General features: G+C 35.1%; 1 protein-coding gene across 3 annotated transcripts in view; it reads left to right on the forward strand.

Moving 5' to 3' along the window:
- The window catches only part of Csmd3 (CUB and Sushi multiple domains 3), a 1148052-nt gene that overhangs the window by 493313 nt on the left and 627261 nt on the right, over window positions 1-27478 (forward strand). For all 3 annotated transcript variants that reach the window (XM_006993205.4, XM_042265493.2, XM_042265494.2), the window contains one exon: window positions 5634-5758. In XM_006993205.4, coding sequence (XP_006993267.1) covers window positions 5634-5758 — 125 coding nt within the window. The remainder of the gene's footprint in view (window positions 1-5633; window positions 5759-27478) is intronic.

Genomic DNA, 27478 nt, shown 5'->3' on the forward strand with positions numbered 1-27478 from the left:
TTCCTCTCCCTGTCCTCCCATTTCTCCCTGCATACCTCCTCTTTCCACATTCCACCACAGGTCTCCTCACTTCTGCTTTCATGATATGCTTTTATGAAAATGTGATACACTATCCTTGCTCCTTTCCCCTCACATTGACAACGTTTTCTTTATACTAAAAATAAATTTTTTCTTTACAGCATGTCTTTTTTTTTTTTTTTTTTTTGGTTTTTCGAGACAGGGTTTCTCTGTGTAGCTTTGCGCCTTTCCTGGAACTCACTTGGTAGCCCAGGCTGGCCTCGAACTCACAGAGATCCGCCTGGCTCTGCCTCCCGAGTGCTGGGATTAAAGGCGTGCGCCACCACCGCCCGGCTGCATGTCTTGATTATAGTTTCCCCTCCATCTACTCCTCCCAGTTCCTTCCAACATCCCATCTACTCTTGATCAATTCCCTTCTTTCTCTCACTAGAAAAGAAGAGGCTTCTAAGAGCAAACAACCAACATGACAAAATAAAATATAATAAGATGAAGCAAAACCTACCAAATCAAAGTTAGACATGGCAACCCAACAAGAAGAAAATGGTCCCAAGAACAGGCACAAGAGTCAGAGACCCACTCATTCTAACAGTCAGTAGTTGCATTAAAAATACTAAGCTAATAGCTAGAATATATACAAAGATGACATGGTATAGACTCATGTAAGCCCAGTGCTTGCTGCTTTAGTTTCTGTGAGCTCGCATGTGCCTTGCTCAGTTGATTTAGCAGGCCTTGTTCTCTTGGTGTTCTCCAACCTCTCTGACTCTTACACTCTTCCTGCCTCTGGTGGTATTTCCTGAGCTCTTGAGGTGAGGGATTTGATGGAGACCTACAATTTAGACTCTCTCTCCACAACTTTTCTGGCTGTGAGTCTCTGCATTTTTCCCCGTGTGCTGCCAAAGGAAGACTCTCTGATGATGACTGATTAAGACACTGATCTATGAGTATAGCCAAATATCAATAATAATCATTTTTATACCAGTAGTCTTGGTTTTACCTCGGTCTCTAGGATATCTAGTCTCTCTCTGGTTTTGGTTGCCCAAACACTGTAAGGTATGGGTTCTTTCTCATAGAATGGGCTTTGGGTCAAATCAGACATTTGTTGACTACTCCCACAAGTTATATGCCCCATTTCCCTGGCCTATTATGTGGGCAGAACAGATTACAGGTAAAAGGCTTATGGCTAGCTTGGTGTCCACATTTCTTAGCCTGCAGAATACCTTCTCTGCACCAAAGAGAGGAGAACATAGGAATGAGGGCTCCATGTAGGAACTAGTTCAACTCCATATTCAATGAGTTATGTGGGTGTTATCCATGCAGTGGGGTCCTACTGTAATCCTGGATTGTTTGTGGATTTGCATGCAACCTCCTTGTCCAACAACTGAAATGAATACAATCTATTACCTCTATGGGAAGACTCACTTGACTACAAGAGATGGCCAGGTGAGAATCAATAATACCCATTACTAGGATTCCTCATTAGGATAACCTTAATAAATTCCAGGAAGTTTCCACTATACTAAGTTTCCACAGCACCACTAAAATGTCCCTCCAATTCTCGCCATCTCTCCCATACTCTCTCCCTCTACCATATCTTCCCCTAACCCAGTCGCCAGTCCCATCCCCACCCACCCCCATTTTGCCTATTAAATATATTATTTCCCCCTCCCAGGGAGATTGCTGCATCCCTCCTAAAGCCCTCCTTGTTACCTAATATCTCTGAGTCTGTGGATTGTGCCTGGGTTATCATTTACTTCACAGCTACTATCCCATTTTAGTGAATATAAACTATATTGATCATTCTGTGTCTGGGTTACCTGATTTGGAATGACTTTTTTTCTAGTTCCATTCATTTGCTTGCAAATCCCATGGTATCATTTTTTTTAACAACTGAGTAGTAGTTCACTGTGTAAATGTACCTAGTTTCTTTATCTTTTCTTTTCTTGAGGGACATCTAGGTTGGTTCCAGTTTTTAGCTATTATAACTGAAGCCACAATGAAAATGATTGAGCAAGTGCCCTTGTGGTAGGATACAGCTTCTTCTAGTATACACCCAAGAGTGACATAGTGAGGTATTAAGGTAGATTGATTCTTAACTATCTGAGGAGCCTCTATATTGAGTTCCATGGTAGCAGTACAAGTTGGCACTCTCACCAGCAAAGGCTGAGGGATCCCCTTGCTCTACATCCTCACTGGCATGAACTTTCATTTTTGTTATTGATCTTAGCCATTATGACAGGTATGAGATGGAATCTCAAAATAGTTTTCATTTGCAACTCGCTGATGGCCAAGGATGTTGAACATTTCATTAAGTGTTTCTCAGCCATTTGTGATTCCTCTATTGAGAATTCTGTTCCCCATTTTCAGTTTAATGAGGTCCCATTTATTAATTGTTGATCTCGGTGCTTCTGATATCCGTGTCCTGCTCAGTAAGTTTTCTTTGGCGCCAGTGTGTTCAAGGCTAGACGTCACTTTTCTTCTATCAGCTTCAGGGTATCTAATTTTATGTTGAAGTCTGTGATACAGTTGGACTTGAATTTTTGCAGCATAATAGGTACGGTTCTATTACCATTCTTCTCATTCAAGCCATCGAGTTTGATCAGAACCATTTGTTGAAGATGCTGTCTTTTATCCAGTGTGTAATACTGACTTCTATATAAGAAAAATCAGGTGTCCATATGCATGTGGATTTATGTCTGAGTCTTCAATTCAATCCCATTGATCAATCTGTTTTTATGCCAATACTATGTTTTATGAAAATATTATTACTATAGCTCTGTAGTACATCTCAAATTCAGGAATGGTGGTAACTCCAGTATTGGTGAAATTATTAAGGCCACTCCACGTAGTTAAAAGGAAGATTTATTTAGTGGGTGACTTACAAATGAAGGAATAGGTAGATTGCAGGGGTCTGGGGAAGGTGTATCGCAGTCCAGCGGTGTTCTCTGGAGCTCTGCTCAGTCAACCTCCACCATCTAGGGTCCAGGAACAGAGAGAGCGCTCGCCCATCCAGGTCTCCAGTCTCCAGATGCCTCCCTTTGCCCCGCCTCATAGGTGTGACAGGTGCCAGAGTCTCAATGGGGGTTGGAACTTCCAGATCCAAGCTGGAATGGCTACCCACTACATCTCCCCCTTTTTGTCTAAATAAGAAGGTTCTAAACTAGTACAAGACTATATACAAAGGAATGGTTATCAAATATTGTCCAGGAATAATGAGGGATAATGACCTAGATAAGATGGAACTACAACCAATGCAAACAATATCAAGCGAGAAACACATACTAAAATCCAGAGAAGTATAGAGCATAGGTAAGTGGCATGTTATAAAGATCATTCCAAAAGGTGTCCTATCCTAAAGAACCTGAATCTAATACTTAATATGTTCTATCTAAGATATTATATATACTAAGTTGTAACTATAACTGCTGCCTATTTTATTTTTCAGGACTGTTTTAGCTATCTTGGGTTTTTTGTTTTTATTTTTCTATATGAAGTTGAGAAGCATCCTATTAAGATCTATAAAGAATCGTGTTAGAATTGTAATATGGATATAATAGAATCTGAAGATAGCTTTTGGTAGGATAGCCATTTTTACTGTGTTGCTCCTACCTATCCATGAGAATGGGAGATCTTTCCATCTCTGATATTCTCTTCAATTTCTTTCTTAAAAGGCTTGAAGATTTTATTATTCAAGTCCTTGTCTTGTTTGGTTAGAGTTACACTAAGAAACATTATTTGAGGCTATTGTGAAAAGTTTTAATTTCCTTATTTCTTCCTCAGTCCATTTGTCATTTATAGATATCATGATTACTTACTTGCTTTTGTTCATCTTGTATCCATTCACTTTGCTGAAAGGCTTTATCAGCTGTAGGAGTTCCCTGACAGAATCTTTTAGGGTCACCGATATATACTATCATGTCATCTGCACATAATGATACTTTGACTTCTTCCTTTTGGTTGGGAGACTTTTATTTCACTAGTGTTTATAGGTTTATTTAAATTGTTTATCTGATTGTGACTTAACTTTTGTTGAGTGATACCTATTGAAAAAATTATTCATTCATTTTAGATTTTCTAATTTGGTTGAGTATAGTTTTTTTAAAGTATGTTCATGGAAAATTTCTAATTTTGTGGCCTATAACCAAACTTTCTTCCACATATACACATATAATTTTCCGGATGACAGACAGAACATTGTATTTTTTAGTCACACCCATTGCCCAGCAAATTTCAGTTTCCCATAAACTCTGAATAAAATTGTGTCATATATAAGTATAACATTTTTAATTCATCCTTGTTGATACTAGTTTCTTGCTATTGTGAGTAGTATACCAATAAATAGATATGTAACTGTGTCTGCAAGTAAGATGGACATCATTTGTGCAGTCAGTCTGATTGGTTATCTGGGTCATGTGCTAATTCCATTTTTGGTCTTTTGAGAGAGCTTCATAGTGATTTTCATAATGAATTTCATAATTTTTGACACTCTGGTTTATACTACCATCTGCAGTGAATAGAGGTTTTCTTTCCACTCAGGTAAACACTTGTTTTCTTAGTGACAGTTATTCTCCGTAAGTGAATTAGAATCTGAGAGCAATCCATACTTCTTAGATTTTCTAAGGCTGTGGAAGTCTTAAAAATATTTATTTGTTATATGTTTCTGTTTTTTGAAAATGGTCTTTTTACTCATCCATTTATTGATTGGCATTTGCACTTTTATCACTTAACTATAGTTCTTTATATGTTCTAGATATTATCATTCCCCCTATAAGTAAAGTTCAGAGGCATAGTTTCGTTTTATTATGTTTTGTTTTTTTTCATTTTGATGCTCATTTTTTTATTGTTCTGTTATTGCTTGTAGATTTTAAGAATAAAAAAATGTAGTATCAAATTTCATTTCAGACAACATACATTACCCTTTGAAATATATGAGACTTAAAGTATATGAATTAACTGGCTTATTTTAATTGAAAGAAAATCAAATTTCAGTGCATTCAATATTGAATGGTGTGTATTTCCTGAGTTATTTTTCTTGAGACAGAGACATGTTCTATAGTCCAGACTGATCTTAGACATGAAATTCGACTGCTACAAGCTCCAGAATCTAGGAATTACAGGCTTCTGTGACTATGTTGGCATAAATGGAATGAACAGATTTAATTTACCAATAAACATGGACAATATATGTTTCAAAAGTCTATTTTTAATGTATTTACAAACACAGGTAGATCTTCAAAGGTGTATATAAACACCTACAAATGTCAGTTCTCCATAAAGAAGTATAATGGGGTGTAAGAAGCCAAGATCCAGAATTCAGTTTAGAATGTCAAGGAATTTTTCACATTTACCACCCACTTAGTGTAGTAACTTAGTTAATAATAACTGAATTTGATGCTGGCCTTAAATTTCTATAATTCTTGCCACTGAACATATTCATTTAGAATTTATTCTCTTTTTACTTTTAGTACATAATTATATAAGTTGCATATTACATTTTCCATTAAATATTTGTGCCTCCTGATACACATTTGGCCTACTGAATGGAGTCAATAGATGTAGAGCTTGTTCATTGCATTCTGGTTTTCTAAAAACATTTCTTAATCTAAATTCAATTGTAGCCTTGGATCCACTGTGCAGTTCTCCTGTGATGAAGACTATGTCCTACAGGGAGCAAAAAGCATCACTTGTCAACGGATAGCTGAAGTTTTTGCTGCTTGGAGTGACCACAGGCCTGTATGTAAAGGTAAAGGAATTTTATAATAAAATATTCCCTGAAAATACTGTGATACTTACCTTTGTTTTACTAGGTCAACATTAAAGATATAATGTTGATGTATATTTTTAAGTAATCATTTACTTAGTGTTTTTAATATTTTTACAGAAGCTGTAAACTCCTGTGTTTCTAATCTAAAGAGTTTCCAACCTAACAAGCATAAATACCACAACTAAATCAGAAAGCATGCAATATCAAGCATTGGAAATTGTCTTTGGTCTTCACAAATACTTTGTTAATTTTCCTGTGTGATAGTGAAAGTTTGATAAGTGTGATTCCAACTTCACTTGTATAACTTGTCACTGGACATGCCCATGGTAGTGGGGGGTAGCCTTGAGGATGAAGTTCACATTTATGGAACTTAAACTAAAACCAAATAATGATTGCTTTCAATTTATATATTACCAGTTAACACAGATATTTTCTCATTCTCTCTCTATATGTGTGTGTTTCTCACTGCCTCCCATGTGTGAATATGTAAGTGTGTGTGTGTGTGTGTGTGTGTGTGTGTGTGTAGTGTGAGATCTTTATCCTCACTACAATTCCAAAAAAAATATTCAAATAAAATATTCCCATAAAAATGGAAGGGGGTACTTTCTTTTTCACCTTTAGCAAACTGTGATTGAAATGAAATTGCTGGTATTGCCAATTATTTGTTTGCAGTACTAATAGAGAATAGATATAGCTATAAATGATCTGACTCTTGATAACACTGTCTCAGGAGTATATACAGTTTAAAAAAACACTTTGAAGGACAGGTGAAGTCTTTAGTATCGACAAAACAAAATGGACTGAATCTAAAGTATCCACATTAGAACACCTCATCTTTTTCAGATGTGAGATCAAATGTATTAAAATATGTTTATTACATTTGTTTTGGGAATCCAATGAGCTTTTCATAGTGTAAAGCAACATATGATTATAAGCCATGCTGTTAGCTCACAGTACACATACCATAATATTTAAACATTGAAACTTGTGTACTTTAGACATCACAATTATTTTAGACATAAATATTAGTGTTTGCCAAACTCACGCCACTGGGATAAGGCATATTCATCAATAGCCAGGACTTACAGTTCATGCATATAGAATGAAAAGCTACTTCTCCAACTCAAATGTCAGTCCCTGTGTTTTAAGAGAGCATCAAAATAACTATGATTTCATTGAAGACAAGGTCTGGATGTTATTATACAATGTTACTTCTTTTTTTAGTTTCTATATTGTTACACAGTCTTCCCACCTTCTGACTGCCTCTTTGCCATCTGGTTTACTTGTTCCTTTCCCTCTTTTAAAAATCTGACTGCTAACTATGAAAAATTGTTCTTCCCACACTACACCCTTCCTCCTTTGTCCCAGCTTCCACACCCACTACATATCTTCAAAGCAAAATTCTCATAAAATTATACAAAATTCCTTCATTGTACTCTTTTCATTTTTAAGACAGGGTCTTGCTTTGTGCTCGTGATTAGCCTGAAACTCGTTATTTCCACCAGGATAGGCTCTCAAACTTACAGTGGTCCGTGGTGCCCTATTTCTGTCTCCCTAATTCATTGGTTATGGGTGTTATAGGTGTTCACCACAATCTGTGCATAATCTTTCTAAACTTTATGAAGGTTTATTTGTGAATTTACCTTTGCCATTTCTGTTGTTTGTTCATGTGCCTATGGTTACTTTTAATGATGACATATTGGCATTGTGTGTGTGTGTGTGTGTGTGTCAATTGTCAAGAGTTTTTAGTTCTCTCAAGGAGCCTTTTTACAGTTGCCACACCCAGGGGATTCTTCTCAGATATGCGGAGGAAGATGTCAGAATAGAGAGGAGCATATGTACTAGGTACTATAAAGAGAAAATATATTTCAGGATCAGCTACATATAGAAGGAGAATGCAGTAAGAAAGGGTTAAAAATGATGTTCAAGTGTGTATGAATAGAACAATCCTGTGCTGTTAATAAATATGAAGGAACTGAAAATGGAGTTATGTGGGAGGGAATCTGTGATTACTACAACATTGTCACTATTATTTTTAACATTCACTATGTGCCAGGCATTATGTTAACAACTGCATATACTTTGTCTCATTTACTTCTCAAAAAAAAAAAAAGGAGACAGTGCCATCACCATTTTAGAAATAAAAAGCATAAGGCAGAGAGGGATGCAGCCTTCCAAAACTTAAAAGGCTGCAACATTTTTTTTTAAAGTATCCTCATAAGATGAGGAAGAGATGCCAGATCTCACAGCATCAAAAAGGCACACACAAAGAAAAAACTACAAGTGATGCACATTGTATTCACTTGGCAATGGCAACCTAGGCTGAAAAATTTAGAAGCTCAATGGAAGTTTTTGGTCCCATATAAATTTATTTCCTCTTGACATTTTTATGGTAAAGTCTTAAAGGATGGTATATAATATAACAATAAATGTACATTATTAATATAATGAAGATGATAAAATTTAAGAGTAAGAATTAAATACAGCTAGGTATGACAACATATATCCATCATCCAAGCATTTAGGAGGTAGAGATAGGGGATTAGGAGTTCAAAATCATTGCCAGCTAACTTGAAAGATCTAAGCCATATGAGCTACTATATCAAAACACCAATAAAACTACATGAAACTAAGTATTTATATATAATTGTGCATTCTTTTTTTTAAAAAATGCTACTTTACTGTGTTTAGTATAATAGATGCCAAACATACAATCAAGCTCTCATATATGCATGCATCACACACACACACACACGAGAGAGAGAGAGAGAGAGAGAGAGAGAGAGAGAGAGAGAGAGAGAGAGAGAGAGAGAATATTGTTTTAAAAGTACACATATAATAACAAAACAAAGAAAGCAAACTTTTTCCAGCTTTGAATCATAAAACCTGTTTAATGCACTTTGAGAAACAAATATGGGATAACACGTTTCATGGGACTTGTTTTATCAGAGTCCTGGACTGGCTTACTCTCAACTATAAATTATTGCTCTTAAAAAGTTATCATGGCTTGTGATTCAAATATTTCATGCATTATAATACTTTCTAGATTCTTATATACATTTTCATAACAGAATAATGTTAAGAAATGTGATTTATTATAGAAATGGAGATTAACGTTAAAATGGGATCAAACTCACACACAAGGAGTTCTAGCCAAATTATGGAATTTAAGATCTATATAAAATAAAACTGAGATGATAGACCTTGTTTTTACTCAGGACTTTCATTTTTGTAATACTGGATAAATCATGTTTGTGATTGAAGATTATTCTAAAGCAGAAACACTGTTGCATTTTCTGTCATTTTTCATAAATGCTACAGTTCTGTACTGATTGCCATGTCCAGAAATATTTTTGATTGTTTATCTTGTTTCTCATATATTCTAACATACATCCTTGGTGTCATGTATAGTTGTAGAAACATTCATTTTACTATTGTCAACTGGGATGTATAAATACTACACATTCAAGGGTCATATATTGTCACAATTCCATCTAAATTTACACTGTTTCTCCAGATCTTAACCATGTCTACAAAGATTTATTTGCTATCGCTCATGAGGCACACATGTGTAAGGATTATAAGACATACATTGCTACTAGAAATCACTCGCTGCAGTTCTGGAAAAAGTAATGGAGGGAACCTGCTGACATAGTAATTGAAATTTTAAAATGACTATCCACCATGAGTATGAACAAAGAATAGTTCTTGTGTCTCATGGGTGCTTGGACAGAATAAATATGCCTTTGTTCCAAAAAGTGCTGTAAAAAGCAGTATCAGTGTACTGTGCCTTTGAGAAATCATTAATATAGCTCTGTTCACACACTGCATGGCTGAGAAATGGTGGAATTATTAATTTTAAAGGGACATAAGTTTACATTGATAACAGCACATTACAAACTAAAACAACTGAAATTAATAATTAATATTATGATTGTATTGAAACTCAAGTAATAAGTATCATTTCCTAAATATTACATATACCTATGAAATATTTGCCATTTTAAAGTTATGAAAGCAAAAGTAATTGTCTTTTAGTTGAGTATGTAATGGACCCCCAACAAGAAGCTTATGCACATTATCAGCTTTTAATAATGATTGGTATACTCATTGGAGATTTCTGTACGTTTAATGAATGAGAGTTGTGACAAAAATATATAATTTTGTTAATTTGAAAACACTTAAAAAATTTAACAATAATACCCTCAATGAATTATTTTCACATGTCCAATCAGTATTTCAGTACTTAATGGTGGCGTGAGTAGTTATGGTAAATTAAATGCTATGTATAATATAGCATATGAATTTGATAATCATTTGCTTTAACCCACAAATCATACACATAACTGTAAGAAGCATGCAGTAGACTCTGTAAACATGACAGTTGCAATCATTTGCAATTTCAGATAAGAAAGATGGTTTTGACGTTTGAAATACTCTGACGTGTTGACCTGGAAAAAATACTGTAAACATCATTCCAAATATGAGGTGGATACCGTGATTAAACTTGCAATGGGAATGGTAATTCTAGAGAGTGAGATGAAGGAGGAGGACTGTTTAAGTTTTTTAAGTTTGTAAACAGATAAAAAGTAAGAGATAGCCGGGCGGTGGTGGCGCACGCCTTTAATCCCAGCACTCGGGAGGCAGAGCCAGGTGGATCTCTGTGAGTTCGAGGCCAGCCTGGACTACCAAGTGAGTCCCAGGAAAGGCGCAAAGCTACACAGAGAAACCCTGTCTCGAAAAACCAAAAAAAAAAAAAAAAAAAAAAAAAGTAAGAGATAACGTAAACAGGTAAAAAGTAAGAGATAACAAATTGTCTTATAGATCCATTCCTTGAAACTTGTCAGGAAGCCCCCTGCACACAGTCTTGCCATGAGTGCCTCCATAATTCTACTACTGCAGAGCGTTCAGGTCTTTCCATTTCAGCTACAATATAGCTATATCTGGTTGGTAGATGAATTACAACAATTGCATACTTTTAGTTCAGTGTTCAAAGAATCTATGTTTCTCTTCTTCCCTGCAAGGCAAAAACATGAAATAATCATTATATAAATTATTTCAGGTCTCATTCAGTGTCTTAAGCAATGAAATCCCTTTAAAGTGATCATATTTAAGCTATTTAAAAGTGTCCAACGATGTAACTATTATAACATTTAAACACTTGAATTTAACCTGAAATTCTGCAAAGTTTTAACCATTGCGAGTGCGATCAAGCTGTGCTAATACTCATGCTTCTACTGGTTGCCAATCTTCTGATCACAAAAATGAACCATGATTCATTTCTAAGTTTATTTACTTAACTCTGAACAATTTTCCAGTACCTCAATATTGAAGAGATTGCCCTTCAGTTTTCATTTATGGATGCTCTGTTCTTGAATGACAAAGTAAAACAATCCCATTCTTTCAATCTTTCATGTTTCACCTCCTCATTCTCTTGTCTTCAAACATATAGTATAGCATATATACCACCTCAGCCACTCAGACAGACAGACAGACAGACAGACAGACACACACACACACACACACACACACACACACACACACACACACACACACACACTTCCCAAAAATCCTTAGAGTTTGAATGAAGCAGCTTCAGTCATTAGTGTGGTCCATTGATCCACTGTATCAGATTCAACAAAATGACCTAAATGAGGTTTAATTAATTTCCTCATACACAACATGAAAACTGTGTATATTTTATGAATAATTGCTAAGCAAACCTAAAAAATATGACCGCCCTTAACCAGTGCCTCTGATCACCTTTGGAAGACTTAAGATGTTATATGTTATGTCTCCTCTTACATTTTGTTTGTGTTTGTAATGCTTAAACCATGGACTATTGCATATCTATTTCTGTACAAACAATGGTGGCAAAATAAGCACTTATTAAAATTGTTCTAAGGTTTATTTAAATACATCAAATAATTTGATAAGTTGGGAATGTGATCATTGTAAGCATGAAGAGTTGACCTGGTAGAATGCTTACAACTAGAAAAATTTAGCCAAGAACAATGCAGAACTTTCTAAAGTTGATCATCCAGACACACAAATAGCAGGTGTTTTTCTGTAGCTGTTATTCATGCTATTTTCGTTTCTTGGAATTATTTTACAGATGAAGTGATGCATAATAAGGATGATATTAGCACCTAATAGAGTGCCATATGGCAAAGGAGATAGGCAGATGGTATAGATATGAAAGTTTATCACATTTGTATTTCTTACTGGTTACTGTTTTTCTAAAGCAGTAGGTTGAAGGTTTAATACATAAATTTTATTGACAACTAAACTGTACAATGCTCTATCAAAAATTTGAGAAGTTTGGTTTGACATGGTATTTGATAGCTATAAATAGTGTTGCATATATGTGTGTGTATTTATGTGTGTCTGTATAAGACAGACTCATACATAAGTAGATAATTTAAAATTAAAATGACCAATAATAGATATATTTCTCTTCATATAATTATTTTAAATATATTCAACACATGTTGCTGTGATAATAAATTTTTGGAAAATATGTAAATTAACAAAGAAGTGCTTCTGTTCTTGTATATGGACAGATATCAGCAATGACCAGTGATAACCTTTCTATTTCCAACTCAGTTACCTCCTACAAGCATTTTTTTTTACCCATTTTATTTCTCTTTCTGAGACTTTCTGAGTTTGCTTACTTATAAAATCCATGAATTTACATACAAAAGATGATGGACACAGGCTTTTTCTGTGATTGACTCCAAGGACTTTCAATAACCTGTGTTCTTTTACTAGACTGTTAGACTCAATCTCATCATCATTAGCTCAGTATCCTTACTTAAGTTCCCAGTATCTGTTTCAGTTCTTGACACATATAGGCAATAATACATTTTAAAAAGTGTGGTAAACTATTATTACAAAATAGTATAGTGGTGATTGGTATTGTAGCTAGGTGTTAGTTTATTTTTTTAAATTAGGCAAAAAATATGCATTTGCTTTTTTTCTCAAGCTTGTTCTACAAACTGATCAGTAATAACTTACGTTACATGAATCTTTTGTAACTCATTTGTCACAAACTTAAGACTTTATATTACAATAAATATAGTATGTTTTAGTATCTATATTTACTATCCATGCACACTTACCTGATATTGAGTTTTGAAATAATACCATTAAAATGTTAAGCTTATGATGTAAACGTGAAACGTGCTGTTAATACTTATAGATTTTAAAACTGTTAAATATTTTAATGTTTTTGAGAATTTCATGTAGGTGTTTACATAGTTTCCTCTTCCTCCCCTCCCTCCAACTCTTCCCATGTCTGCCCTACTCCATTTAAAATTTATTGCCTCATATTGTATCATTCACATGCACATATATTTAAATTTATAAGTAAAATCTGTTGAGTCCCTTTATGATTACACATTGTGTGTGGGGTGTGTGTGTGTGTGTGTGTGTGTGTGTGTGTCTGTGTGTGTCTGTGTCTGTGTGTGTGTGCATGTGTGAGTTTAGAGATCCCCAGTTGTATCGGATAACTTTAGGAATCTAGTCCCTGAAGAGCACTGATTCTCTCTTTTTCCAGGAGCCAGCGTTTGCCTGTTGCTCTTCATTTAGGAGTGAGACTTTTCTGAGCTTTCCCCCATCCACGTTGGCTGTCAACTGGTGGTAATACTGTTCAGATCTTGTTTAGGGGTGGTGGAGAAAGGCTGTAGTAGAAGATTATGTTTTTTTTTCCTTCAATGTGTGTGTGTGTGTGTGTGTGTGTGTGTGTGTGTGTGTGTGTGTGTTCACTCATGTGCATGCCAGGATATGCTTGTGGAGGTCACAGCAAAACTTTGAGAACTCAGTCCTCTTTTTCTAATCTTCTTTGTTATAAGTATGTACCTCAGATCATCTGCTTGGTAGTAATTGCCGTATCACATTGAACCTTCACATTGGCTTGGCCCTTGATGAGCCTTTAATTTACTTCCATTTAGTTTTTATATGTGAATTTACTATGGATCTAAATTTATTCTTTTGTTTGTGGGTTTTATGCTTTCCAGCACCATTCATTAAAAGGGTATCTTCTCATTCATAAAATGGTTATTCTCCAAGGAAGTATATAAGTGTGCGTGTGTGTGTGTGTGTGTATGTGTGTGTGTGTGTGCATATGTCTGTCTGTGTGTGCTTGCATATGCACACCAAAGAGAATATGTAGAAATTTAACCTTACACAGTGCTGGAGGGAATGTAATTGAATATAATGATTATGTAAATCAGTATGGAAAGTCTAAAACATAGTTATATATCTAATATATGATCAAGTAATTAAGTCATTTGCTATAGAATTCCAGGTAGATGAAACTAGTAAACTGAAGATATATTTGCAATCCTACATTTATTGCAACAATGCTTATAGTTGCCAAGATATTTAATGAAACTAAACAACTACAAAACTTAAATAGGTGAACATATGTGTTACATATACATCTTAGAATATTATTTAGCTTTAAGAAAGGAAATCTTATAACTTGTGACAACATGGATTAACTTGGAAATCATCCTATTAAGTGAATAAACCCACTGGGGTTAAAAAAAAAAAAACAAAAAACTTGTAACTTCACTTATATGCGGACTTTAAAACATGATCTCAAATAAACAGAAAGTAAAATAATGACTGCAAAATGCTAGGTATTAGAGATCATGGGAAGATATTGTTCAAATAGAATGGATATATTTAGGGGTGTATTTTACAATATGATGAGAGTAGTTGTCAGTACTGTGTTATATCAAGTTATTATTAATAGAGCAGATTTTAAACGTTACTATAACAATGAAGCTGAAAGAACTTGGTAACACTTATGTTAATTAACACATATATAAAGTATTATTAAACATTTTTGTTTTATATATAAATTAATAATGTTATAACATAGTGATAGTGAAAATGTAAATTAAATCAATAAAGAACAACAGGAAAGAGACTATATTCCAAGAAAAACAACATGAAAGGTGGTATGTCCTCTTAGCAGACTATTATAACAATTTCAGTAAAACCAAGAATGACTTTAGATTAAGCCAATAATAAGAAAGATGCAGAGGATGTATGAAAAGATTGTTTTGAGAAGACTCAAGTATTAAGGACAGGAGAAGAAATGTCAATGTCTAAAGAAGACTGAAAAAAGGAGGCACTAAAGCCAGGGATGGAGAGTAGAGGAGAGCTGTGTTCTAGACAGACAGAAGAAAAAACGTTTCTTAAGTAATTGTGGACAAAACTACAAAGCAGTGTTACAAGGAATTCAAGAAAATAACTCTCTTCATTCAGCCACCAAGAAGTCCCATTGTGCACTTGGTAAAATCACTTTCTTAGAATCCATGATGCAAAGGGCACACTAGTATTAAAGTAGTGAGAAAACTTAGACTCACAGAGCAAACCAGAAGCTCGATGGGAAAGCAAAAGGCAATGAGTGAGGTTGGTAGACAGGGATTACTCATTTGAAATATGAGCAGCTTAGAAATGATGACAGACATCCAAAGCTTGTGAAAAGATGAAGACACTGGCATGGGATGAGCCTTTCAGACGAATACAGTCCTAAGAGGTGAAGGATTTAAGGAACAGAATGGAGCTGATGAGATTTTCTTTGCATAGAAATGATAATATCTCCTCCATTGATGTAGGACAACATGAGAAAGGGCTGTAGAGAATTCTCCCTTTTGTGAGCAGCAGCAGCAGCAGCAGCAGCAGAAGGCATCATCCTTCAGGAATTGAATCTACACACCCCTTGTACTGGCTGGTTTTATGTATCAACATGATATAAGCTAGAGTCATCAAAGAGGAAGGAACCTCAATTAAGGAAATGAGTCCAGGAGATCCAGCTGTAAGGCATTTTCTTAATTAGTGATCAAAGGAGGAGAGCCGAGGCCATGGTGGGTCATGCTGGGTTCTATAAGAAAGCAGGCTGAGCAAGTCATGTGAAGCAAGCCAGTAAGCAACATCATTCTACAGCCTCTGCCTCAGCTCCTGCCCCTAGCAACTAGGATCCTGTCCTGTTTGATTTCCTGTTGTAACTTCCTTCATTGATAAACAGCAACATGGAAGAATAAGCCAAACAAACCCGTTAATCCCTAATTTGCTTTTTGGTCATGGTGTTTTCTTACAGCAATAGAAATCCTAACTAATACTGCCCTTTGTTTTTCCTGTGAAGTCAATTGAGGAGGGGCAGTTTTATAGGGAAATTGGAACTGTGGCTAAAGTCTACATGAGCAGGAACTAGGGAGGTCAGCAGTCAGTCAGCCTCAGAAACACAATTATATCCTAAGGGTTCCATGAGGCCCTTTGGTTCTCATTACTAGATGAACATTTTAATCATCTGAAGAGCTTTTAAAAATAAGAATACATGCCTGCAGCCAACCTTGGACCAATTAAATTGAATCTCTAGAGGATAATTCACTTAGCACCACCCTCTCTGTAATAAATCAATTCATTTAACTGCATCAAGGATTCAGAAAACAACTTGAAATGATCCTGCTTCTTAGGCAGATTCTCGATTATTCAAAAGGAGTAATACACTCACTAGCATGATATTTAGACTCCTCAGTTACCTCTGTGATGCTCGTGATTGACAAATTGGCAAAATGGACATTTGCTTCACCAGAGCAGCAGTTCCTACTCCCGCTATTCACTGAATGCACTCAGGTGATAAGAGCATTCTACATCTGCATGTTCACTGTCAAAGAAGCACTCATTTCAGGTTCACCAGGAACTACCAGGTGAAAATGGAAAGTAGTTTCTTTTCAAATATGTATTTTTAGGGGAAAAAAACAAAATGGAGTCAGACCTAAAAAAATGCATATAATTTGCACCGTGCCAACTTTTTGAGTCACCTTTACTTTATTAATTCCAAAGAACCAAGACTAGGCAAATTTAGGATTATATCATGATAACAATTTAGAGGAAAATATTAAATAAACAAATGTGTCTTAATGAAGCATGGATTTTTTAGAGTTTGATAAAAGTAGCAACATTTTATTAACACATTCAATATTTTGATTCCCCCTTTCCTTGATATGGGCTATGAATTAGTCTGTATCTTATGCAGCCCTTGCATTATTGTATTATAGTTTCATTTTTAAACAAAACAGATATTGAATTTTTATTACTGTGAAGAATGGCTAGAGATATTGCTCAGTGGGTAAAGATACTCGCTTCAAGCATATGACCTGAGTTTGTTGGAGGGGTATAGCCAGCTCCCACCAATGATGCTCTTAATGCTACGTGTACACTGCGGCTTATGTACCATGGCATGTGTCCTGCCCTCTGCCTCCCCCCCCCCAAAAAAAATACATTCAAATTATACTTTACAAGTTGTTGTAAACATACCAGGGATGCCACTAGGGTAGAGTAAAGGGACCAGAAGGGCAGAAACAGGAGTGAACAACTTTGACATAAAAATGTTCAGAGTTCCTTCCTTATACACAGTCATTAAAACCATCATGATGGAAATGACTAATTTCTAGAAAAAGAACCTCTTGAAAATTTAAAATTTAAATGAAATGGTAAATATTCATAATTGCTGTGTTTTCTCTTTTTCTTTTCTATGTTAGTAGAAAAGGTTTTTGTTGTTGCTTTGGATATTGTACTAGAAATTTTTATCATATCTGGGAAAAGTAAAACTATGTCTGGAATTTTGTATATTCATCATGTTTCAAAATGATACTCTAGACTTATTTCCAAGTCGCAAATGTTTATAATTGGGCTTAACCTTGAATAAATGTTTATTTCAGTGTTCAAAAAAGCCAAACATTTGTGTCTTGCAAATTCTGCAAATATGTCTTTATTCTGAAAATGAACACATGGGTCATTCTGAAACTGTTATTTTATCCACTAATACCTCATACTTCTCTCATTTCTCTGAATCAGCCACTAACTTCTTAGAAGAAAACTATCAGTAGAATGATTAAATCTAAAAACATGGACCAGATGAGGATCTTTTAATTCTTTCTGTCAGTTTCTCCAAATGTCAAACAAGGCTTCTTGTGTCATTGACTAAAGAACTGTCTCTGGGAAGCCCCTCATCTATCAGTGCTTTCATTTGTTTTTAATTTGCTTCTTAAATTTTCCTTCCAACAGGCCAATGGGGAAAAAGGACTCCCACAAATCTTTCAATAAATTAAAATGCTACAAAGATCACAATTATAATTATTTTGGAGATTATAATATAACTTCCATTACTTTCTTCCCTCCAGATCTTCTCATATACCTTTCTCTTCCAAATCATGGTCTCTTTTTGCCTTAATTGTTCTTAGGTATATTTATGTATTTGTATATACATATATATTCCTAAATATAACCCACTCATCCGTGTAATGCTACTTGCATGCATGTTTATACTCCACCCATCTCTTTCTGTATAAGAATCTGTATATTTATGCAACCATTTTAGCACAAAAGTAGAAAGAGGATTTAGTTATCTTCAGATAGTGAAGTGATTTATTGTGTTTCAACTACCAAACTTGTCAGAATAACTTAGTAGCTTCTCTGATTAATCAAGGAAATCAGAAATATAGTGTGGAATGAATCCCCCTAAATATGAACTAGCTAAATACTTGAAAGATATTGGTATAGGCTTTACTACTTCATTTCAACAACATGCATCTACTTTAGACTTGAAATTTGTTTTGCTTGTCACAGATAGAATGCTCATATAGATAAAACTTCTGTTTTAGGATATCATTCTTCTCTGTAGGTTTACCACACCTTTATTATTTTTATTTTTCTAAAAATTTTATTAACTTTATTCTTAGAAGTGTAAATAATGCATTCTAGTTACTCTATCTCCTTCCCTCTCTTTACATTTTCTCATCTTGTGAACATCACTTCCTCCCTACAAGTTCGTTTGCCTGATTCATGACTATTGATTTTATTTGTAACTCATTTGTCTGCATGAGGCCATCTTCAGGAACACTGGATTGTAACTATACTTTAGAGGCTGGAGGAATCATCTGTAAGGACTCAAATAAAGTCAGAAACTCCCTTTCTCTGAATCTCTCTTTAGCAAATAAGACAACGGAGGGATGAGGTGTTCCATGCTCTCACTCCATCCATGGACAGGACCCATTCTTGTTCATAATCATTACAAGCTTCCAAAACATTTATGGTGAGCCAGCTGAATGGCTCACCTGGTAAAGTCCCTTGCAGGAAGAGCCTGAGGACCTGCATTTGATCCCAAAGACCCATGGTAGAAGGCAAGAATTAACACCAGTGAATTATCATCTGCCCTCCATGAGCATGCACAGACACACACACACACACACACACACACACACACACACACACAATTCATATGCACACACAGGGATACACTAATAATTATAAAATTGAAATAAAAAATGCTATATGACATTTTTCAAATTCAAAGCAACTACCTGACACTTCTTAAATTTATTCATTTTAGACCTAGTCAGAGGAGCTTCTATCAGCTCTAAATAAGAAGATACATCTGGGCCTAATATTTCCTTCTTTATGTCATTTTAGTGAAGTGCAGGCCAGATTTGGGGGAGGTCAGAGATTTGAGTTTAACATTCATTGAGTGTTTATTGTGATAGTATTTATAAGTATTGTCTTCAATTTCCATTCTGTTACAGGAACTATTTCATTTGTGGTGGAATATATTCATTTCATAGAGGTGGAATATATGATAATTTCACAGGTGATAATCTATGTCAGATAAACTTTTATACAGATCAGTATTGAGGATGGAAACCTAGATGAGGAATAGCTTCAAATCCATATTTTTTTTCACTTACCACAATGGATGAAAGAGCACAAAACAGTGAAAAGTGCAGATTATCCAAACCACGGACGTGATAAATTTCAGTTCAATTTGGCAAAAGTTCTCAGCAACTTTGGCTCTTATGAAATTATTTGCAAATAAGGCTGATTCGTGGTCTTAGAATTTATGAGTCTTTTAGCTTTCACCACAAGGAATTTTTCTTTTCTGTGTCACATAACCCCTGGCTAAGCAGCGTGTATGGATTTTGTTCAAAGAATTTTTCTGAATTAACTTTCCATTTGTTCTGCTTCATGTCCCCAAGCTATCCGTTTGGGAGGGGATGTGTGGAAAAACAAAAGGGGTGGAGATTATATATATATATACAGTTTTCATGTTTAAAATTTTCAAAATAATGAATATTCGAGAGAGATGAGAATATATACATGCATATATGTGCATGCATGTGTATGTGTAAAATATTCCTTTTAGAATATATACACACAGGCAGGCATAGTGGCACATACCTTTGATATCAGCACATGGGAGGCAGAGGCAGGAAGACATCTATAGGTTTGAGGCCACCCTGATTTACATAGTGAGTTACAGGGAAGCTAGCACTATATAGATAAACACTTTCTCCAAAAAAACAAAATCAACAAAAAATAAATACACACAGAAAATGCACATATGTTTACATATATTATTATATGTGATCTATGTCCATATAAACAGCAGAATAATTAAAACATAAAAAGGTAAAAGGACTGGAATTTGGGAGAAATCAAAGAGAGGATTACGTGGGAGAAATTGGAAAAAGGAAAGGGGACATTATTATATTAAAATAATTTATAAATATATAATATAAAATATTATATTAAAATAATTATACAGTAATTTCAAACAGTACAATTTCAATTAAATAATATCACCTTAAAAGTGGTAAGTTTCCTCCTTCATTCTAAACATAACCAACATATTTTGTAGAGAAGCAGTCAAAGTTGTATTATTTATTTTATTTATAATTATTATGATAAACATGGACAAATATGTGTTTCAATATTGTACTCCAGGAAGCAGGACATAAATATTAATCCATGCAACTGACTAGATTTGAAAAAAAAAACAACACACATATTGTAGATCCATAATCTAACATAGTAAAGGGGGATATAAAGGCTGCTGAGAAAAAGAATATTTGGATGTTGGAAATGAAGAGGGGGAAAAATTAAGGTTGTTGAACTACTGAGAAATCCAGAAAGAAGTTTGAACCTTGATTAAATGTATTCATAGAACACTCTTGGGTGAGATGTAAGAAAGAAAGAAAAAAAAAAGACTCATAAGTAGCAACTGATTTTTATTGTTAAATTATTTGTGTAATTTGTGTACAATCATGTAAATTTCCTTCCTTGAATACCTAAAACACTTAGTAATTGACAAAGCCCAGAAATGATTAATAAATTAGTACAAAAGCATTGTCTTCCTTCAAATTATTCATTTTTTTAAATTTCATGAGTAAGTTAAAAATATTTAACAGTTATGCAGATTGACTTGTTTGTTTGTTTTCAAGACAGGGTTTCTCTGTGTAATTTGGGTGCCTGTCCAGGATCTTGCTCTGTAGACCAGGCTGGCCTCGAACTCAGAGATCTGCCTGCCTCTGCATCCCGAGTGCTGGGATTAAAGGCGTGCACCGCCGCCACCGCCGCCACCGCCGCCACCGCCACCGTCGCAGCCACCACCACCACCAAGTACAGCTTGACTTTTTAAAGCAATGAAAGACTTCTGGGTTGTACTGTTTTATTGTATGCTGCCTAATGGAGAACTTTGAGATGCAAACATCAGTCAATGTGTTTTAACTTTTGAACTCTGTACATACTACACAACATGATCAGAATCATGGACCCAGTACCGTAAAGAATCTGGCATTTGCCAAGTATGCAAATTGAGAATGAAGTTAGCATCATACAATGGATATCTTAAACAAGAAGTTTAAGTTTGTGATCATACTTCTGTAGGGTGAACATCTCTGTTCAATCTACCAGAAAAACAGAATTTCACTGAAGGCCTTTTCTAAGTTGCTGGCAGTTGACTAGTGGATCTTCATAGTCTAAAGAGCTCCCCAACCTCTTATATGGGAACTATTCTTCCTCATGTGTTCTCCAACATTACAACATAATAAGTGCCCAAAATCTCCCCTGATACACTCTATCACTTTGGGAATTTGATAGCAACTTAAATTTCAAAGGGGTATAAATGTTCAGCTACAAACTTGCCATATTTTTATGGGTTTTGGCAATGCCATCTTTATTTCTACAATGTTTTGGCTTCTATTATATATTCCTGTGAGAATTCCCATTAGTCAGACACTCTGATTAATCTCAGTGCCAGAAGCTGAGACCAAATCTATTCAATTTTCATCACACAGCATTTAATTAAGATAATCATCAACAGGACTTGAACTGCAGAACAAGACCAACCTCCAGGGACACAGATCTAATGTGCAGAACAAATCATACAAACATCAGAGTTTCCTTTAGAATTAAAGGTGGATTTCTTTCAGTTTGTGTACTGATCTTTGCACTTATCCTGAAGCATTAATTTAGGTAGTCCAAGATGTGTTACCTACCACATTGACCCTTTAAACAGGTCTAAATCCATTCTGTCAACTGTAGGAACCCTAGCCTGTGAGCAGAGGCTAACCAGAGCAACTCCAGAACTGAGGTAATGTCATTGAACATTTCGGCAAAAATCGGGAACTCATTTTATACAACATTTTCAAATTAATTAATAATATTCATTAAAATAAATAAGTGATCTCAGAGTTCAGAAAAATCTGAGTCTATATCATAGTAGCTTCACAAGTGATCAAGACTGTTTCGTATTAGAAAGCTATCTACAATTATACGACAATTAAAGGATCTATAAATAGAGTCTCATTACACTTTTTCAAATTTATTCCTTTTTATTTTACAGACAAAAAGATACATATTTGTAATACAGTTTGCTTTGAGAGCATGTAGATTGTCAAATGTATAAAATTAACTAATTAATATTCACAGTGCTTCACATGTTTATAGCTATGGGGAGGAAATTAAACATTTACACTCAGAAATTTTCAAGTATATAATATTGATCATTAATCATGGTCATCATGTTCTATATGGCCCAGCATTTTATTAAGAGGCTACATTACTATCAGGTTATAGTCAGAGTCTACTACCATCATACCATCATGGAGGGGAGTATGGTAACAGGCAGACAGCCATGGTACAGGAGGAGTAGTTTGGAGATTACATCTGATTTACAAACAGCCGGCAGAGAGTGCCTGGAGAGAACTCTGTGGGGAATACTTCTATGCAGGAGGATATAAAGAGAATTATACAGAAAGACAGACAGACAGACAGACAGACAGACAGACAGACACACACACACACACACACACACACACACACACACACACAAGGTACATAGAGTGAGAGAGAAAGAGCGTGCTATAAGGAGGTAAGGAGAGATGTCATAGGCTTTTGAAACCTCAAGACCTGCTCCAATGAAATACCCCCTCCAATGGGGCACCTTGTGTGTGTGTGTGTGTGTGTGTGTGTGTGTGTGTCTGTCTGTCTGTCTGTCTGTCTGTCTGTCTGTCTTTCTGTATAATTCTCTTTATATCCTCCTGCATAGAAGTATTCCCCACAGAGTTCTCTCCAGGCACTCTCTGCCGGCTGTTTGTAAATCAGATGTAATCTCCAAACTACTCCTCCTAATTCTTCCATAACATTTCACCAGTTTGGAACCAAATGTTCAAATATACGAGGCTAAGGGACCCATTCTTATTCAATCTTCCACACTTAGTTAGATTAATTAATTTATTACATATATATATATACACATTTGATTATGAATATATGTGAGTTAATATACACATTTGAGGCTGTTGAAAATACAATGTGTGTGCTTGATAACTGTTTGTTATATATAATTTTACTATATTAAAGCTAAAACCTTCCTTTATGATTAGATAGAAAAGGAGGAGTCCTGGGGGATGACCATCTGTATGCTGTGAATATATCTTGTTCCCATTGGTTAATAAATAAATGGCCTTGGCCTGTGGCAAGGCAGGTGAGGGGCAAGTGGGAAATCCAAGGAGAGAGACAAGAAACAGAAAGGCAGAGTCTGGGGAATTGTCAGCTACCACTGAAGAAGGAGCAAGATGCCAGCAGACCAGTAAAGCCACAGCCATGTGGCAAAACATAGATTAATAGAAATGGGTTGATTTAAGATGAAAGAGCTAGCTAGCAAGAAGCCTGCCATAGGCTATACAGTTTGTACATAATATGAAGCCTCTGGGTGATTATTTTATAAGTGGCTGCAGGACCATGGGGCTGGGTAAGACCAGAGAAACCTCCAGCTACATTTCCATGATCATTTTCTCAGAATGCTTGCAGTTGATATATATATAAACTACTGATTTCTAAGTTGATTGTGTGTCCTGCCACCCTTAAATTATTCTAGAAAGCATCTAGAAATGGTTTACTTTGTTCACATTTGATTTGGATAATCATAAAATTTTGATAATCATGGCAAAACTTGGATTGTCTGATATTTTGTAATTATGGAAAATTTAACATAATGCAGACAAAGCCTAATATTGTCAGGGTCACAATTTATCATTCATGGCAATAGTCACATCTAGAGGATTCAGTATGGTGCTTCATGGAGAGAGCAGGGTATCTGACTCATTTACCATTCCCTGTAGGAGCAGAGCACTGGGCGTAGAAATTCCAGGGTTTTAATGACAGTGATTATATCCACATACTTAGTCTGGAAGGAGACGCATTCTGAACTCTAAATTATAAGAAAGTGGGTTTTGTGCAGTGAAATGAAATTGTTGTCTTTCTCTTGTAAGACTCTTTATTAAATGCAGATTGTTGGAAAAGTATTCCAGAATAAAGGGTTTTGTGTTTAAGAAACACATCCAGGCGAGAGCCTCAAGGTGAAATGCCTATCCAGAGCTAAGAAACAACCTATTTATCTTGATAACACCAAATGCCTCCTCAGTGGCATCCTTTAATTCCATGGGCTACAGTGGCCACAATCCTGTAAAAATGACTAATCTCATTTCTCTCAGTGAGCACAGAGTATTAGTTTAGTGCTTAGGAAAATGTGTCCTGGAGTTTAGGGACTGAGAAAATAGGAAAGAAAACAAAAACACATGTGGAATTAGTCTATATTCTTGAAAGCATTTTAAGTTTTTATATGGCATACACTTTACTCTAACCAACCATTTATCTGAAAACATTTAAACACTGATTTCTTTTTTTAATTTAATTTATTTTTCATTTTACATACCATCCCCAGTTCCTCCTTCCTCCTCTTCTCCAGCCCCCCCCCACTTTCTCCATCACTCAACCCCCATCCGCTCCTCAGAGTGGGTAAGGCCTCCCTTGGGTAGTCAACAAAGTCTGGCATACCCACCTGAGGCAGGACCTACCCCTACCCCGCTGCATCAAGGCTGCACAAGATACCCCACCATAGGGGATGGGCTCCAAGAGATGGATCAGCCGTTAAAGGCTAGGCTCATGGCCAAAAATACTGATTTATTTAGTATTTTTCATGTTATTTGGAGATGATAACCAAATATACGTGTGAAAATGTTTCACACACATGTTTCTGGCCAACTTCCCCTTTAATTCCTTAAAGGATTGACAACAACATGGTAAATTCACAGGTCTCATTTCATAATTCTAATTTATTCATGGATGGAATCACATATGCCATTTCCTGTTTTGTTAACCCGTGAGTAGAGGGGCAAAAGTGTTGCAGCACAATGAAATACATTTGTGGGTTTGATGATCTGTTTAACTCGGGATGCCTTACAATTTAAGTTTCCAGGTCATTCATGCTTTAATATTTTAAAGAAATTGGCATATAATATGTGTACAGATTGTGTTTTATTTACACATAAATTTAAGGTCAAACTCATTCATCTTATTCATAAATATGCTTGCTTAGTTTCAAGTGTGGTAGAGCTTTCTAGTTCTTCTGACATTCCCGATTGCCTGGAGAGTCCTATGGGGAGACGTTTCAATTATAAATTGTACAGCATATTGGGCTTTGTGAGATTATGACTCACAACAAAAGTAAATTTTTTCTAAAATAGCAATGTCTATCACTTTGGCAGGTGAATTATTTGGAGCTCTAGTAATCTTCAGTATTGCAAAGTTGAATCAAATACCATTAGAAATAAAGTTTGAAGGTGTCTGTCTTCTGTAATTTCCTATGATGTTGTTCAGTAACTAAGGACTCTGTGATTCATGCCAGAATTAAAAAAACAAAACTTGTAATGATTAGAATACCGGCTCCCATATGATAGCATATAAAATATTTTTAAAGATAAAGTTTATTTTTTGCATAATTTTCAATGTTTTTCCAAACAACATGTGATTTAGTGATTATACATTGGTATGTATTTATGTGTATATTTATGTATTTGAAATTTGATTCAAATTTAATTTTCTTTCAATACTGTGAATAGTTGCCAATTATTTACACCATGTTACAACAAGTACTAGTATTAAGCATATGTGCTATGTTGTTACTTCATTTATTCTGGTCTCTATTTTTCTATTGTGTAGGTTCAGAAGCAAAGAAAGTTAAAATATTGTGTCCCTTTACTAAGACGCAAAACTATTCACCCGAGTACCAAGAGCCAAGAAAACTCACTTGATTCACAGTAACACAAAGATTGGATTTAAAAATCCCAGTTACAAATGAGGATTATAATGCAGAATTTTGTTAATGCAGAAGGAACACACCCACAGTGTCGTCAGCAAGCCAAGCATGATCATATTCCTGGGATCTTTAAGATTGAATTGAATTCTTTAAGAGTAAGAAGTACATTTTCTTTGGGACCAATGGATCAGTATCACTAAGTTCAAAGACTAAAACGACAAGAGGAGTGATTTTCTTTTATAGTGTTCCTTCATTAGGTTATATTAGTCACTGTAAGCATATGATGCTGTTTAGAATTGTTTGTTTAAAAGACTACAATGGAATTTAGGCAATGCAGTAAGGAAATAGCTCTTTGAAGTTATAACCTTTGTATGTGGTTTTTAATAATTTGACTAGTATAAAGAGGGTAGAAGATAACAGTGTTGTAACAAGGTCTCACTCTATGACAGGATTTTCTCAAGCTCACAGCAGTCCTCCTTATATCAATTTACTGAGTACTAAGATTGCAAATGTGAGTCAAAACTTTTAGCAGATTTTTTTTTAAACTCGAGAAACTGAATAAATCACCAAGAAAGGGACCACTTAAAACTTAATATTATTTGAAGGAATAACTGGAGATTAACTAACAACTGAAATAAAAGTTGCCTATGGTATATATTTTTAAATCCTCTTTCTTGGAATTTAAAAGAACGGAGATATCTATATATTTATTGTCTTATAGATACTACTCAATCTCTTTTTGTTTTAACTTCCCTTATATATACAAACATACACACAATCTACACACACATACACATACAAACCATGCAATACACTTTCACACACAAAATTAAAAATTAATGAGTTTTAAAGAATAAACACAAACAACCAATAAGCATGTGTGGAAATCGTCAACATTGTTATCCACCAAATGGATGCAAACTAAAAGTAGATTGCATCTTACTCTAGTCAGAATAGCTAGCATCAAGAAAAAAAGAAACAAAATCCAGGAAGATTTGAGAAATATAGGGAAACAAGAATCCTTATTCCTGGATAGTGGTAGTGAAAATTGATACAGCCAGTATGCAAATAAGTATATCGATTTCTCATAAAACTAAAACTGGAATTGTCATATTCCTCCACTATACCCTCCCATTACAGAGATGCTTGTGCACCCATGTTTATTGCTGAGCTAGTCAAAATACACATGAAAGGAAATTAGCCAACATGCCCATTAGCAGAAGAATGGATAAATGACATGTGACACA

The sequence above is a fragment of the Peromyscus maniculatus genome, chromosome 20, assembly GCF_049852395.1.
Source record: "Peromyscus maniculatus bairdii isolate BWxNUB_F1_BW_parent chromosome 20, HU_Pman_BW_mat_3.1, whole genome shotgun sequence".
Classification (NCBI taxonomy): Eukaryota; Metazoa; Chordata; class Mammalia; order Rodentia; family Cricetidae; genus Peromyscus; species Peromyscus maniculatus.